This window comes from Scyliorhinus canicula, chromosome 11, assembly GCF_902713615.1.
Source record: "Scyliorhinus canicula chromosome 11, sScyCan1.1, whole genome shotgun sequence".
NCBI classification, from domain to species: domain Eukaryota; kingdom Metazoa; phylum Chordata; class Chondrichthyes; order Carcharhiniformes; family Scyliorhinidae; genus Scyliorhinus; species Scyliorhinus canicula.
The window spans coordinates 121,902,883-121,917,663 of NC_052156.1; the positions used below are offsets into that span (position 1 = coordinate 121,902,883).

A 14,781-nucleotide genomic window follows, 5' to 3' on the forward strand; every position below is an offset into this window, starting at 1 on the left:
TAGGGTGTTACCCTTCCCAATGCCTGACTACCAGGGGTTTGAAATGGCCTGGGGAACCCCCCCATGTGCCGTTACACATGGTCTAGTTTGTATCAACCAATACTAAATGGTGCCCTGACATCTCTCGCAGGCACAGCCGGTGAATCTCAGGCACTAGGAGAATCCAGTGAAAGCGTATTTAAATGAACCAAATGGATAATTTAAATATGCACACTTGGATCTCACCCAGCGAGAGGAAGATCCAGATCACAGCGCCTTGTGAGATTCCGAGTTGTTTCAAAAGTCACAAATTTTGCGAGAGGCCTCCATGAGATTCAACGGGCTTTCTCCGACACCATGTCAAGCTCGACAAGGCCACTGAATTGCGTCTTATGTTTTTAAAATCTGCAATATGAATTTTCTTCTGAGGGAATGAGACACCATATTTGTAAAATTATTTTATCCAGGGCCAGAAATGTTTTCTATTAGTTTTTGCCATTTGGTTGAATCAGTATGATAATCACACTCAGTTCATGCCATTATCGTGGTTCTTTGCAGATCCCTCTGTGATTTCAACAGTCTCCCTCCACCATCTGCTCTGTTCCCAGCCTGAATAAATATTGCGCCAAATGTAATTTAACTGTACTTTGATCAACTTAAAATTTATACATCTTGTTTACATGTCTCATTTTAGATTTCTACATCAGCGCTTGAAGAAAGCTGTGCCTTATTACAGAATGAAGTTAATGATAGTGGGAAATGCTAGTAGTGGTAAAACAACATTGCTTCAACAACTGATGAAATGCAAGCAACCAAATCCAGGGCCAGAGAAAGCCACTATTGGAATTGATGTTAAAGAATGGCCAGTTAATGGAAAAGAGAAAAAAGGGAAGAAAAATCAATACATGTTGAGTGTCTGGGATTTTGCAGGTAAATTGTTTGTTGTCTTTTATTTAGGTTAATTTCCTAGAATTTTAAATGCTCGACTTTATTTTTGCTTCCTTCCATTAAACTCCACCTGCTAAACATTGGTTTGCCAGTTTTCGGGAAATTCAGATTTATAACATGCCCACACCAGTACTGTTGGAGGTGAGCAGCATGTAAATTTGGTGCGTCCACCTCATTACTACGATTGTAGCATTGGGCAAAGTATATGTCTCACTTCTGGCTGCCTTTTGTTCAGCAGGCAGCCAGACAACATTGTGCTAATAGCATGTGGAGCAACCAGTCTGCTCTTCCCAAAGGTAATCTGTCCATTTTAAAGAAACATGTCACTGAATAATAGTAATGTAATTTAAAACATGGAAAATGAAACACAAAGGAGTAGAGATGGTTTCTACTATGATGAATGTCATGTTAAAGGCACTAGTAGTAGTGGAGGGCAAGGGGAGAGACACCATGGTTCCTGGCAATCAAGGGTCAAACTCAGAAGGGTCAGGGAGCAGGTGGCAAGGGAAGTAAATCCCTGATATCTGGACTTGAGGACCTGACAGTTATACCATGAGAAGTCAAATGACCCCTAACATGTGGTCAGTGTCAGTGAATGCAACTTCACATGACATCTACTCCAATATCAGTAACATGTCTTGCTGCTCAGTGCACCTCACTCCATCGCTTATCAGCAGCACTTCTTGTCATTTGGGACATGCACCTAATACCTAGATATTCCACCTCGTCTTCTTATACCTATCAATGCTGTCAGTCTCAAATCAACCTCTTGCTGGCTCAACATCCCTCCAGCTATTTAGCTACAGCAGATACATGACCCAAACACAGCACTACCTTCTATGGAAGGCAGGTTTGTTTTGCTGCAGGTCCACAGAAACTACTGAGCAGTGAGGCAAAATTTGAATATGCGTTAAGTATGAAATGCATTTATATTTCTCTTGTCTTATTCAGTTTGAAAACAAAGTGAGAGCTAGTGCTGTTTCTGCAGCTGAGCTGTGAGCCTTGTGCCAGTCACTTCCACGTTTACCTTTGGTGGGTTGGGGGTGGAGGGTGCTGTGAACCTTGAATCTTCACTTAGAATAATCCCCGTCACTGATGCTCCTCTCTTGTTTAGTTATAACATGCTGCGATTAGAAGATACTTGAGGTACTGCCTTCCAGAAGTAACAATAACTTATTAATGGCTCAGACCCACAAATTGACAGGATTTGATGGTGGAGTAGCAATGGCCAGGAACAGCTGGAAGCTGGCGAGTGAGTACAACTGGAGGCCCCAGAGATTGAACTGGAAACGCCATCTTAGTGCTCAGCAGTGGAAGCCATTGATCCCAATCCTGAACTTTAACAAAGAGAAAATCCTGTTTACATGTAGTCTGTGCGACCACATTGGAAATGTTTGGTGGGGGGAAGTAAGACAGGGTTGAAATTTGAGTTCAAACATTAGTTGCTGATTTATTTGTATTTTTACCCATCCCTCGTTCCTGCAAAAAAGCACCAATGAAAGCCGGAGATCTGTGGTCAGTGGGAGTGACTAAATCCACCAACGAAAGGTCCCCACAAAAACTTTGAAAAATTTGTGTCAGCTGTAAATCTCAGCAAATTTTAACAGGCAACTAGGAGGAGAATATGGGTGGATTTAAATAAGGTTTATTTTTAAAATTATGTAGAAAGAAGGAACTGGAAGATAGAATTGCAACGTCTCATTATTACAGATTAGACTTTGAAGCGTCATTGAAGAGGGCATTTTTAGATGTTAAACATTACACTGCAATCCGTTTATAAGATCTCGCTCCATTATTTACTGGAGAGGTTAAAATCTTCAGTTCTGATTGTGAGAGACAAGTTGCTAATGGTAAGAAGACATCCTGAGGACGTAATCTGCCTTGGGGCTAGTTCCCAGGCAGGATCTCCACAGGTGTTACCTCCCAAGGTCGATATAACAACATGGGACTGTCAACCATTTGCTCTGTCTCCAGAACGTCTGCCGATAACGACAGGGAGGGACCACTAAAATTATTAATTGCAAGACAGCATACCCATGCCTTGTACTGATTCATAGTATAATTAAACATGCAGACCGGTGATGTGATTGGTTGGTTATTTTCATAAACTATGCATGATGTAAACCTTTATTAAAAAAATATTTTATTAGGGCATTTGCAAGTTTTTATAATAATAACAATAACAGCGACATAAACATGGTACAATAAATATTTCCACCCCATCACAATTTTTACACACTCCAACCATAAAACAATTGTCCGGCCCTCTTTCCTCCCCACTTTAGAATTCTGCTTCTGCTGACATTTTAGTTTTCCCCGAGAAAGTCTACGAACGGCTGCCACCTCCGGGTGAACCCAACCGTTGACCCTCTTAAGGTGAACTTTATTTTCTCGAGACTGAGAAATCCAGCCATGTCACTAACCCAGGTATCTACACTCGGGGGCTTCAAGTCCCTCCACATTAATAAGATCCGTCTCCGGGCTACCAGGGAAGCAAAGGCCAAGAAGTCGGCCTCTTTCGCCCCCTGCACTCCCGGCTCTTCTGACACTCCAAAGATCGCCACCTCCGGACTCGGCACCACCCGTGTTTTGAGTACGTGGACATTGCCCTAGCGAAACCCTGCCAAAACCCTCTAAGCTTCGGACATGCCCAAAACATGTGGACATGATTTGCTGGGCTTCCCGCACACCTCACACACCTGTCCTCTACCCCAAAAAACGTGCTCATCCGGGCCACCATCATGTGTGCCTGGTGGACTACCTTGAATTGTATGAGGCTAAGCCTGGCACATGATGAGGATGTGTTAACCCTGCTTCGGGCCTCTGCCCACAGACCAGCCTCTATTTCTCCTTGTAGCTCGTCTTCCCACTTGCCTTTAAGCTCCTCCACTCCTCCGATTCCAAATGTTCCTGGTTGATATCTGATCCTTCCCCATTCCCACCCAGGTACTGAAGACTACTCTATCCTGTATCACCCGTGGCAGCAGCAGCGGGAAGGCCGGAACCTGCCTTCTCAAGGAGTCTCGCACCTGCAGTTACCTAAACCCATTCCCTGCTGGAAAATCAAATTTATCCTCCAAGGCTTTCAAGCTGGGGAAGCTCCCGTCTGTAAATAGATCCCCCATCCTCCTAATTCCTGCCCTTTGCCATCCGGAACCCACCATCCAGCTACCCGGTACAAACCAATGATTATTATAAATCGGGGTCCAAACCAATGCTCCCTCCACTCTCTTAGATCTCCTCCACTGCCCCCAGATTCAAAGAGCCACCACCACCTGACTTGTGGAGTATAGGGCTGGCAAGAATGGAAGAGGTGCCGATAGCAGTGCTTCCAAACTTATGTCTTTACATGATGACGCCTCCATCCACTCCCATACCGACCCCATCCCCACTACCCATTTCGAATCATGGCTATATTAGCCGCCCAGCAGTAATTGCAAAAGTTCGGCAGCGCCAACCCACTCCCCGACTGCGCTCCAGCAACACTTTCTTCACTCGCGGGGTTTTACCCACCCACACAAAGCCCGCAATAACCTTATTAACCGCTTGAAAAAGGTCCTTGGTATGAAGATGGTGAGGCGTCGAAAGACAAAAAAAAATCTGGGGAGGACCGTCATTTTCACGGTCTATACCCTCCCCGCCAGTGATAGCGGGAACATGCCCCATCCCTTAAAGTCCCCTTTCATTTGTTCTACGAGTCAGGATAGGTTTAACTTGTGCAGTGCCTCCCATTCCCGGGCCACTTGGATTCCCAGATACCGAAAGCTCATTCCTACCATTCTAAACGGCAGCTCTCCCAGTCTCTTCTCCTGCCTTTTGCCTGGATCGCGAACATCTCGCTTTTCCCCATGATCAACTTATACCAGAAAAATTACAAAATTCCCTGAGGATCCGCATAACTTCCCCCAACTGGTCTGAAATATGCAAGAGCAGGTCATCTGCGTAAAGCGTGACCCGGTGCTCCACCCCACCCTCCTCCCCGCGAGACTCGGTGCTGAGGCTACACTACAGTTGAATAGCAGTGCAATTTTCCTCACTACAGTCATATTAAGCTAGTGCCTACAATCACTGAAAACGGGTTACATAGGAATTTTCAACAGAATCTGGCAGCGTATTAACATAGTTTATCATAGAATTTACAGTGCAGAAGGAGGCCATTCGACCCATCGAGTCTGCACCGGCTCTTGGAAAGAGCACCTTACCCAAGGTCAACACCTCCACCCTATCCCCATAACCCAGTAACCCCAGCCAACACTAAGGGCAATTTTGGACACTAAGGGAAATTTATCATGGCTAATCCACCTAACCTGCACATCTTTGGACTGTGGGAGGAAACCGGAGCACTCGGAGGAAACCCACGCACACACTGGGAGGATGTGCAGACTCCGCACAGACAGTGACCCAAGCCGGAATCGAACCTGGGACCCTGGAGCTGTGAAGCAATTGTGCTATCCACAATGCTACCGTGCTGCTAATACACTGGATTTTTCCATATATTTCTGTGACACTAGTGAGATATGATGGATAATGAAAGAGCAGCAGCTCGAATAAAATACTTTCTTTATTGTACAGGCATTATTTTAGTTGTTTGAAAAATGAATTCCAGAACATCACAAGTGATTAGGTTTATGTTTTTCAAAATTGAAGTATTTTCATGGGTTCTTACCCATGTCAAAGCTTTTCTGATATGAACCCTGGTAATATGTGTACATCACAGTTCATAACATCAGATGAATATGCTGAATTATTTTGAAGTCCAGAGAACACATATGGCAGGTAAACCAAGCAGATTCTCATAGTACCTGTAGTGCATACCTTATTTGAATGTTTTAAATTATTTTTCATCTCTACATTGTACAAATATATTAGCTAATTTGCATTAAAATTGAAGTTAATGTTCGACTTTTCATAATGTTAAATATTTATCAAAACTTTAAAAGCTATATGGATAAGCATCCTCGATAAATCAGGCATAAAATACTGGTATAAACTGACAATATCTATTTTAAGAAAATAATATTGCTGTTTTATATTCTAAGGACAAGAAGAGTTCTACAGTACGCACCCCCATTTTATGTCGACACGAGCCCTGTACCTTGTTGTTTATGACCTCAGTAAAGGAGTTGGTGAGATTGACGCTATCAAACATTGGCTGTTCAACATCAAGGTATGAGAGAAGGAGTGTAAATATTTCCTTTCTTAATCATGTCTGATTGTACTAAAAAATCATCCAGTTAATCGTCAAATTTAAAAGTAGAAACTGCCAGGTCCAAATAGGAGAGATCTCTGTTTGATGCTCATATAAAATTTCATCTCAGCCATGTGGCCCCTAATATTTTCTCAAGTAATTTGTACTCAAGTACATTTTGCCACGTTGCTAATAGCAATCTTGCTGTGGATTGCATCTTTCCATCTTTCATTGGATTGAAATTTACCAGGGAGACAGGGTTCCAGCAGCCACCCAGTGTTAACGCAGGGGGGAGGGGGGGGGGGGGGGCATCTGTGCTTGGCCAGCTCGCCCTACAGCCATTTAATGACCAGTAGTCCTTTACCTGGTCTGAGACAGGACTTTCACTCCCGTTGTTTAGGACGTCCCATCTCTGGGAACTGTCAGGTATTCAAAGAGCCAGCATACCTCTTGTCCCAGCATGCACCATGGGCAAAGTTGCCACTGCCAGTACTGCAAACAATCCCAAACAGGAAACAGTGATGAAATCTGCACTTTTAGGTACTTCCAGAGTCTCGACAAGGCCTGAGAGGATGGGGGGGGGGTCAGAGGAAATGACATGGGTGGGGCATGAATACTGCGTGCCTGAACTTGAGGCGTCCCTGCTGACCTGGCGATAATGCCACTGTAATCTTTGCCGTAGTCAGTTACTTGGACTTAAGAAAGGCTCCAGATAAAAGCTTGGGATCACCCAAATATGGAACTTCACTGATAATTCTCTGATGGGCAAAGTAAAAAGGAATTCCTCAGTGGCCACAGGGATTTTGTACCATTTCAATCTTGTATAGAGCAGAAGAAACTGGGAAATTTCACACACATATTTGTTGATTATAAGAGAAAATAAAAAATGTCAAACTCTTAATTTGCTGCGACTGGCCTCAAAATGCATTGGCGTTTGAATGTTTAAGCTCACATTGTAAGATAGATATAAGGTTAATTTAGTTATCATTACTATTTTTGTGTTTCCTAATTGTTTCCTAATATGCATTATCTTTATTTCCCTTTCTATTACTAGGCACGTGCCTCATCCTGTCCTGTAATTCTTGTTGGCACTCATGTTGACATGACCAATGAAAAACATCAGCAAAACTGCATAACCAAAATTAAGATGGAATTCCTTCAGCAACACAATTTTCCTCCTGTCCGTGATTACCATTTTGTGGTGGCCACAGAAGAATCTGACTCCCTTGTAAAACTACGTCGAGCCATTATTAATGAAATACAGACTTTCAAGGTACACAAAAGAATTGTTATGAAGACTGGAGTTGTGTGGCGTGTGTATGTGTCAAGCATGATAACTGCTGTCTCAAACTGCAAGGCTTTCAGCAGGTTTGGTTGAATAATTAGTTTCATTTGCTTTTCGTCGGTCTTAGCACAATCTCATGACTCTGGGAAAATATTATTTGATGACTTTAAAATTTATGTTCCAATGAACTTACCACAGATCCCCTCTTTGCATGCTTCCATAACAAATCTGCTGAATGCCAGATGGTGACCGCAGAGGGCATTCTTTAGTCATGAGAATCCTGGTCTCTAAAATATTTCAGCTTTCGGCGTTCAGTTATGGAAGATCTTCACATCTGAGAATGTCTCATTTTTATTTTAACAAGGGAAAATGATTTGCATTTCTGATACTGCGCATTAATTAAAGGACATTGGGTCCCTGGAAATAATTAGACAGCAAGTAACTCAGAGTAAATAATTAATTGCGAGACTGAAGCTCGTGTGGTTTATAATCACCCGTGGGTTCAGGGGCACGATATTTATAGAAATGAATGCAGCTCTCTGCATACTCCGATTCCTTGATGCAAAACTACCTTCATGTCGAGAACAGGCAATTACTACAGGTTCTTCTGAAAGGCAGGGAGAAAAATGCTCTGAGGAAGTCATTTTTAATGTTATTGGTTATTTTCCATAAATTGCCACGATATCACAGAGAGAAGAATCCTTTGAAGTGAAGGCTTTGAATTCAGCTCAAATTAAATTATTGGTAACTGCAGTGTTTCAGGTGATTATCTTTCAAACTGATAGAATTAAGCATGAATGTCTCTTAATTATGCTCATCATCCTTCTTCCCGCACAAGCAGGATTTTTGCATAATGAGGAGAACCGTTTAAAGTTTAAAGATCAAATTTATTAGGCATAAGGAGTACAACGAACGTTGGAGCAAGTCTTTGTACTGAATGTACAGGAATAGAGATCTTTGCTGGCAGCTCAATTTAAATATTACTTTTGAATTCCAAATTCTAATCTTTGTGGTCTTGTTGCTATTCATGCAGCTTATTTGATCGCCTACTTTCTTGGTGCAGCAGTAGCAGGTTCTGACTCAATAAATGAGGTCCTCATTTTCAAACAATATTTTTTCAGATCAGAGACCAGCCAGTAATGGGTCAGCTCATACCTCACAGTTATATGGAATTGGAAAAGAGGATTATACAGGAAAGGAAGACTGTTCTGACAGCATTCCCAGTAATTCATCAGCAGCGGCTTCTGGAAATAGTTCAAGAGCATCATTTGCAGTTGGATGAAAATGAGCTGCCCCATGCTGTTCACTTCCTCAATGAGTCTGGTATTTTTAAATTTTAATGTCTTTAAATGGCCTGAACCAGCAATCGAATGGTGTGTGGAGGAGAATTACACTGCCTAATTAGTTTTGTGTGTGTTAACGGGAAGCAAATTTATGCGCATGCAAAAAGAGAGAAACTGGTTTATTCCAGGTGGCATAAATGAATACTTTTCTGCAAAATAATCATTGATTTTAAATGAACTGTTTACATTATAACAGCTGGTGAATTTATTTTTGTGTCACTTTCTCTTCTTGGACATTCATCTTGTTTAACACATTCATTCAAGTGTTGTACTCTGCCCCCTGCGTCGATGACGCTGCCAACTTCTCTGGTATCCGCCTGCCTCAACACCATGAGGGCAGCCTCTGTAGGACCGACAGCACCAGCCATATTGTTATATCTGTAAGGAGATGGAGAAGGAGACAGACCAACAATCAATTAGGGCTTCCACCCCGGGACTCTCAAACCATCCACGTGTCTCCATACTTGCATGTATGGTATACATACTGCCATCCAGCGAGCCAGTTGTGCTGGAAACCTCACTCTGCACACTTACCCCTCGCCACAGCAGGAGCTCCTTGACCCCAGAACTCTGCCGGGAACATTAGGGAGACCGTGCTCAGTTGCCCTTCCCGAATCACACACTTACGGTACTGATGTGAGGATAACTCCAGTGCTGAAGTCCAGTCTTGAGTATTTGATTGTTGGCTGCTGCCTCTATGATGCTGTTGCTTCTAGAGTTCAGGCAATTTGTTCAGGTTTCAAAGTTTGATTGAAATGCGATGCAGTAATCATCGTCTGAGACATGGCACGTGTACCCACGAGAAGCCACTTGAGAATATTTTATGTACTAAATGGTCAACAGTAACAAAAATTTGAAAATCAACTGCGTAATATTCCACATATCACACTAACCATTAAACAACAAGGAAATGTCACCATTCCATATTGGTACCAATGGAATGCTATATTAGCTCCTTTTCACAAAAGTAAAACAAGCACACGGTATCACCCCTGGCAGGTTACTCAATAGAAATGGAAGGTAACCCTAAGAATATGTTATCATGTCCAGGACCTTGTCGTAGAAATGATCTGTTCATCAATGTGTGACTTGTTCCATGTATCAGTGCCATTCTCTGTCCAGGAGCTGCAACTGTGCAGGCTCTCCCACACGGCCCAATCTCACCAAATCCTAGCATCCTCATATTCCACTGGCGCTCAATGTGCAGTGTTTACCCCGTGGTGACGTAGCACTCACCACACCAGCAACAAAAGCACCAGGAATCTGCAAAAGTGGGCGGTACGGTAGCACAGTGGTAAGCACAGTTGCTTCACAGCTCCAGGGTCCCAGGTTCGATTCCTGGCTTGGGTCACTGTCTGTGTGTAGTCTGCACGTTCTCCCAGTGTCTGAGTGGGTTTCCTTCGGGTGCTCCAGTTTCCTCCCACAGTCGAAAGATGTGCAGGTTAGGTGGATTGGCCATGCTAAATTGCCCTTGGGTTGCGGGGATAGGGTGGAGGTGTGGGTTTAGGTGGGGTGATTGTTCCATGGGCTGGTGCTGTCTCGATGGGCCCATGATTCTATGATTAACTGAAAGATATGCAGGGTAGGTGGATTGGCCACGCTAAATTGCCCCTTAATTGGAAAAAATTAATTGGGTACTCTAAATTTATTTAGAAAAAGGAACCTGCGAAAGCATTTCTGCAATTAGATTAGAAGGTGGCCCATTTGGAACAATGTCACGCACCAGGTCCCGCAGTGCCTCCTTGCTTCAAACTGGATTGACTTCTGGAATTGCACACCCCCCCTGAGCCCAGTGGTCTAGGACCCAGGTATCTTAGAAAAATTTGGTCTTCTTATTGGCTACAGAAAAGGAAGGAGCAGCCTCCAGGCATTTGCAGTTGCCAGCAGGAGCAAGCAGCAAACACAACCTGCAGCTGTGAAGTGCTCTCACAACTAACAAGACCAATTCCTCTTCAGCAATAACCTTCAGCTGTGAAGTAAGAGGCTGCTGTCAGTCAAAGGGAGTTAAAGTGACCTTCAGCATAGAATCAAGTGCAGGGATCTGTCCTGGAAGTGTTTGGTAGTACAGACAGGCAGCAGCTGTAATTGCCACTGTTATTGCTATCCACAATATTTAAAGACGACTTGAAGGCCTCACAGACGAAAATCCCCCCTCCGATCTTGAATGTGACAATCCTCCCAACCAAGCCCAAAGCCCAACCCTGCTGAGGTCCCCCCCCCCCACCCCCGCCCCCGCAAGCACTGGGGCAGTAGCTCCAATGCTCTTGAACTGCATGCCCGAAAATGGAAATGGATACTCACTTCCTCAGTTCCCCTCAGCAGCCATTGCAGCAGCTTCAGGTTTTTAAAGGGAGTACTAAGCAACGCCAGAGTGATTTCTCACTGGGGAGCTGGTTAATACCCGAGAGGCCTTTGCATTTGATTTCATTCTTGCTAATGAGATGAAGATGAGGGTTAATGATATGCTCACCATATATGGGTGTGATCTGGAACTTGCCGTTGCGAGCGGGCCAGTCAGAGATCAAAGGGCACGGCTCTCGCTTTTGGCCTTTCCTGCTATTTAACCAGCATGCCCTGATCCATGATGGGCACAATGCGATGGTTAAATCAAGCCCCTAACCGCTAGAACCCTCTCCCTAAATCCCTTTACTTTGCACTCCCCTTTTAATACCCTTCTTAAAAAGCAGCTTTTTGAGTGAGGTTTTGCTGACTTCATCTAATATACATTGCTTTTGGCTTGGTGTCCATTTCGGCTTTGTGCGTTCTCTGTGAAGCATTTTGGAACATGGCCACCAACAGTTATTATATAACAAATGGCGCAACCAGGAAAAGAAGAATGTTAATGGATGCCCAGGTTCCTCCTTAACTTCCATTCAAAAATGATAGAAAATTCAGTTAAATACACTTGCCATCACTCTAACTATGCATGCCCAATTGGGAATCAAGATGCTTCATAACTAGCCCTTGTAGATAAAATCGATTTCACAAAAAGGGAAAATACAGTCAGTAGATTATTAGGGACTGGCTCCATCGAGATGGAATGTACATGTTTGTTTTGGCCTTCATAAACTGAAAAGGCCGCTTTTAGCCATGTAGCTCCATGCAACGGGGGGGGGGGGGGGGGGGGGGGGGGGGGGGGGGTGGATACAAGAAAAGTGCTTTGCAACATATTGCAAGACACAGAGGTCAAGTATTACATCAACCTTTCATTATGGTTTAGCAGGAGTTTAAATATTGAGTTATTTTAAAGGTGAGTTTTCTTTTTGCAGGTGTGCTACTGCACTTTCATGATCCAGCTCTTCACCTTCGGGGTCTTTATTTTATAGATCCACAATGGCTTTGTAAGACGATGGCGCAGGTACAACCCTTCAAACATTTTTGCCTTGTAATTATGCCGTGCAATGAGTAATGTGCAAAAGTCTGTTCAGTCCTGTGGGATTCCTTTTACCTGCTACTTTAACTGAGGCACCCGTTAGATATTAATGGAATAATATTTACAGAACTTAATTTGATGGTCTTGGATTCTGAGAAAACCATTTTGTGAAAGCCAATATATGTCGCGAAATCCATGGGCTGGGAAATCCATGGACATGGCCACAATCAGGTCTTGATCTTATTGAATGGTGGAATGTTCTTGAGGGCCCAAATGGCCTACTCCTGGAACTACTTCTTATGTTCTAAATTATCTTTCAAAGAGTGTGTTTTTTTGATCGTCTTTAAAGACCTACCAGAGCAATTAACAAAAAAAAACTTTTTCTTTGCACATTACTTGTTTGATGTTATTGCCTCGTATTATGCAGAAAAATGCAAAAACACTTGTAGCATTTCTGAGGGTTAATGGGCACATGATCTGCGATTCGTCACAAAGAGCAGAGTGAACATGACAGAGGCCTAACAATGGATTTGCTGCATAGTGACCTTGGCCAATTGGTTATGTGTTTGAAAATGGAAACACTGACTTCATGTGGAATTGCTCCAACATGTTATAAATATCAACCAGTGTGTATGTTTTTCAAAATTAGATTGTGACTGTCAAAGCAGCAAGTTTTCCAAAACATCCTTGTGGAATTATTTACCGATCAGATGTTGAGAAGCTTCTCGCCCAGAAAAATAGCTTCCCTCAGAATTACATGTCACAGTACATAAAACTCCTGGAAAAATTCCAAATTGCATTGCCTTTAGGAGAGGAACAACTACTTATTCCAAGCAGGCAAGTCTTGAACGAAATCCCATTAAGTCATCAAGTATTGAATTTGTGGGTTGACATTCGTTAATCAAAGGATTTTATATTCACAAAAGGATGAGACATAATGGTTTGGCATTGTGGTTGTGCGGTGTGGTGTCAATTTAGAGGACTTTAACTCCAACATTAAAGGTGCTTGAATATTGTGTGTACAACATGAACATTGTGTGTATACCTTGTTCTCATTTAGTTACATTAGCAATAGCCTTGTGTTTTGAATGTGCTTTTTGTATTATGGTATTGAAGATTAGTAATTACTTAGTTAATTCCTTATTGATATTTGTAATCCGAATAATTACATTATGGTGCTCCCTTTGTAGCTTCCTATCTGCACCTAACTATTTTAAAAAACTTTAATCATATTTAGAATCGAATTCTGGATCTTAATTTGAGCAGTTAAGCAGTTTCTTCACCAGTTACTTTGGGCACGATTCTCTGGCCTCGTTGCGCTCTCGCTCAAGGGTAACGAGGCCGGTGAATAGCTTGAGAGGCCAAAAACGCGATCTGTGCCTGGCGCCAAACAGTTTGCGATGCAACCGACCCGCTCTCGTAGGGGACATTGGGATCTCGCTGTGGCATGGCGAGAAACCAATCATCACCACTTCAGCCCCATTTCCATATAATCAATGAGAGCGACCCCCATATCCAACAGCCTCCCGTCATTCATCGGCCTCTCCAGCAAGTGCTCACACTGGCGCCGAATAGTACTCCTTTTTAAAAACATGAACCTGATGGAAGGGCTTGCCACCCCAGTGCTTGGGGTGGGGGGGGGGGGGGGGGGGGGGGGGGGGATGAAGCTTGGTTGGGGGTAGGGGACCCTCTGCAGGGGTGGGCTGCCATAGGGGGTGGTGGGGAGGCAACCGCTTGCGGCACCAGCATGCTAACCCCTGGATCTTGTGTAACCAACCGTTCTGGGGGCAACCCTTGTCCCTGCCTGTGTGCCCCACTGATCACCCATACCCCCCCCATCGACTACTGAGGCCTCTGGCTGCGCGGCTCAAGGCTATTGCTGATAGGGAATTGACAATTGTGGTTAAGTGAGCATTTCACACATACCAAGTGGATTCCAATGGGAGGGCGGGCTTTGTAGTATGTAGGAGTCATTGCCTAGCATCCCAATCACACCTTAAAGCCTGGACACTGTGCTTGAACAATGCAGGAGGTAACACCACACACGCAACATCCGAACACCCAGGGATGGGACACAGCTCCGGGGACATATCCATGGCCGGCGGGTGGTGAGTGTCAAGGGGAGGGGGAGATGCCTGGAGATATGGGCAAAGGTTCCAGAGGTTGGTCCGCGTTGCGGAAGAAAGTGACAGAGGCATCATACTGGTTGTGCAGAAAGGAGTTCAATGTGATGTACAGTACCCCACTCCCTGTGGTGCCCCCCCAAATCCTTCCCTCCTCTCCCGGTGCCCTCAGTGATCTTCAACGTGCTTGGCCTTCCTAGCCCTATCACTACGTCTAGGTGTTTCCCTAGGATGCACAGAGGTGGAGGCTGCCAGCTGCTTTCCTTGTCCGTGGCCTTCGATGCATCTGGCGGGCATCCTCTGGAAGCTCTGGGGCCGCAGGACTCTGGCTCACTTGTCGGCAGCAAATGCACAGCCATGCCACCCTGTCCCATGTGCTGAACTCGTGACGCGGCCTCATCAGATGGGTGGAACTCAGGGGAGCTGGTGCCCACCATCGCCACTCCATGGGAAGTGTATGGGCTGGCACTCAGCGCCCCTCCTCCTGAGCGGTGGCCTTGGGGTCCACCTTGGGACAGAGGGGCTGTTGGTTCAAGCCCCGG

The 14,781-nt window shown here is 44.3% G+C and overlaps 1 protein-coding gene across 1 annotated transcript in view; it reads left to right on the forward strand.

The window, feature by feature from the left end:
- The window catches only part of lrrk2 (leucine-rich repeat kinase 2), a 184,732-nt gene that overhangs the window by 123,320 nt on the left and 46,631 nt on the right, over window positions 1-14,781 (forward strand). The window contains exons 30-35 of the mRNA XM_038812210.1: window positions 674-909; window positions 5,967-6,094; window positions 7,170-7,388; window positions 8,522-8,723; window positions 12,013-12,101; window positions 12,766-12,953. Coding sequence (XP_038668138.1) covers window positions 674-909; window positions 5,967-6,094; window positions 7,170-7,388; window positions 8,522-8,723; window positions 12,013-12,101; window positions 12,766-12,953 — 1,062 coding nt within the window. The remainder of the gene's footprint in view (window positions 1-673; window positions 910-5,966; window positions 6,095-7,169; window positions 7,389-8,521; window positions 8,724-12,012; window positions 12,102-12,765; window positions 12,954-14,781) is intronic.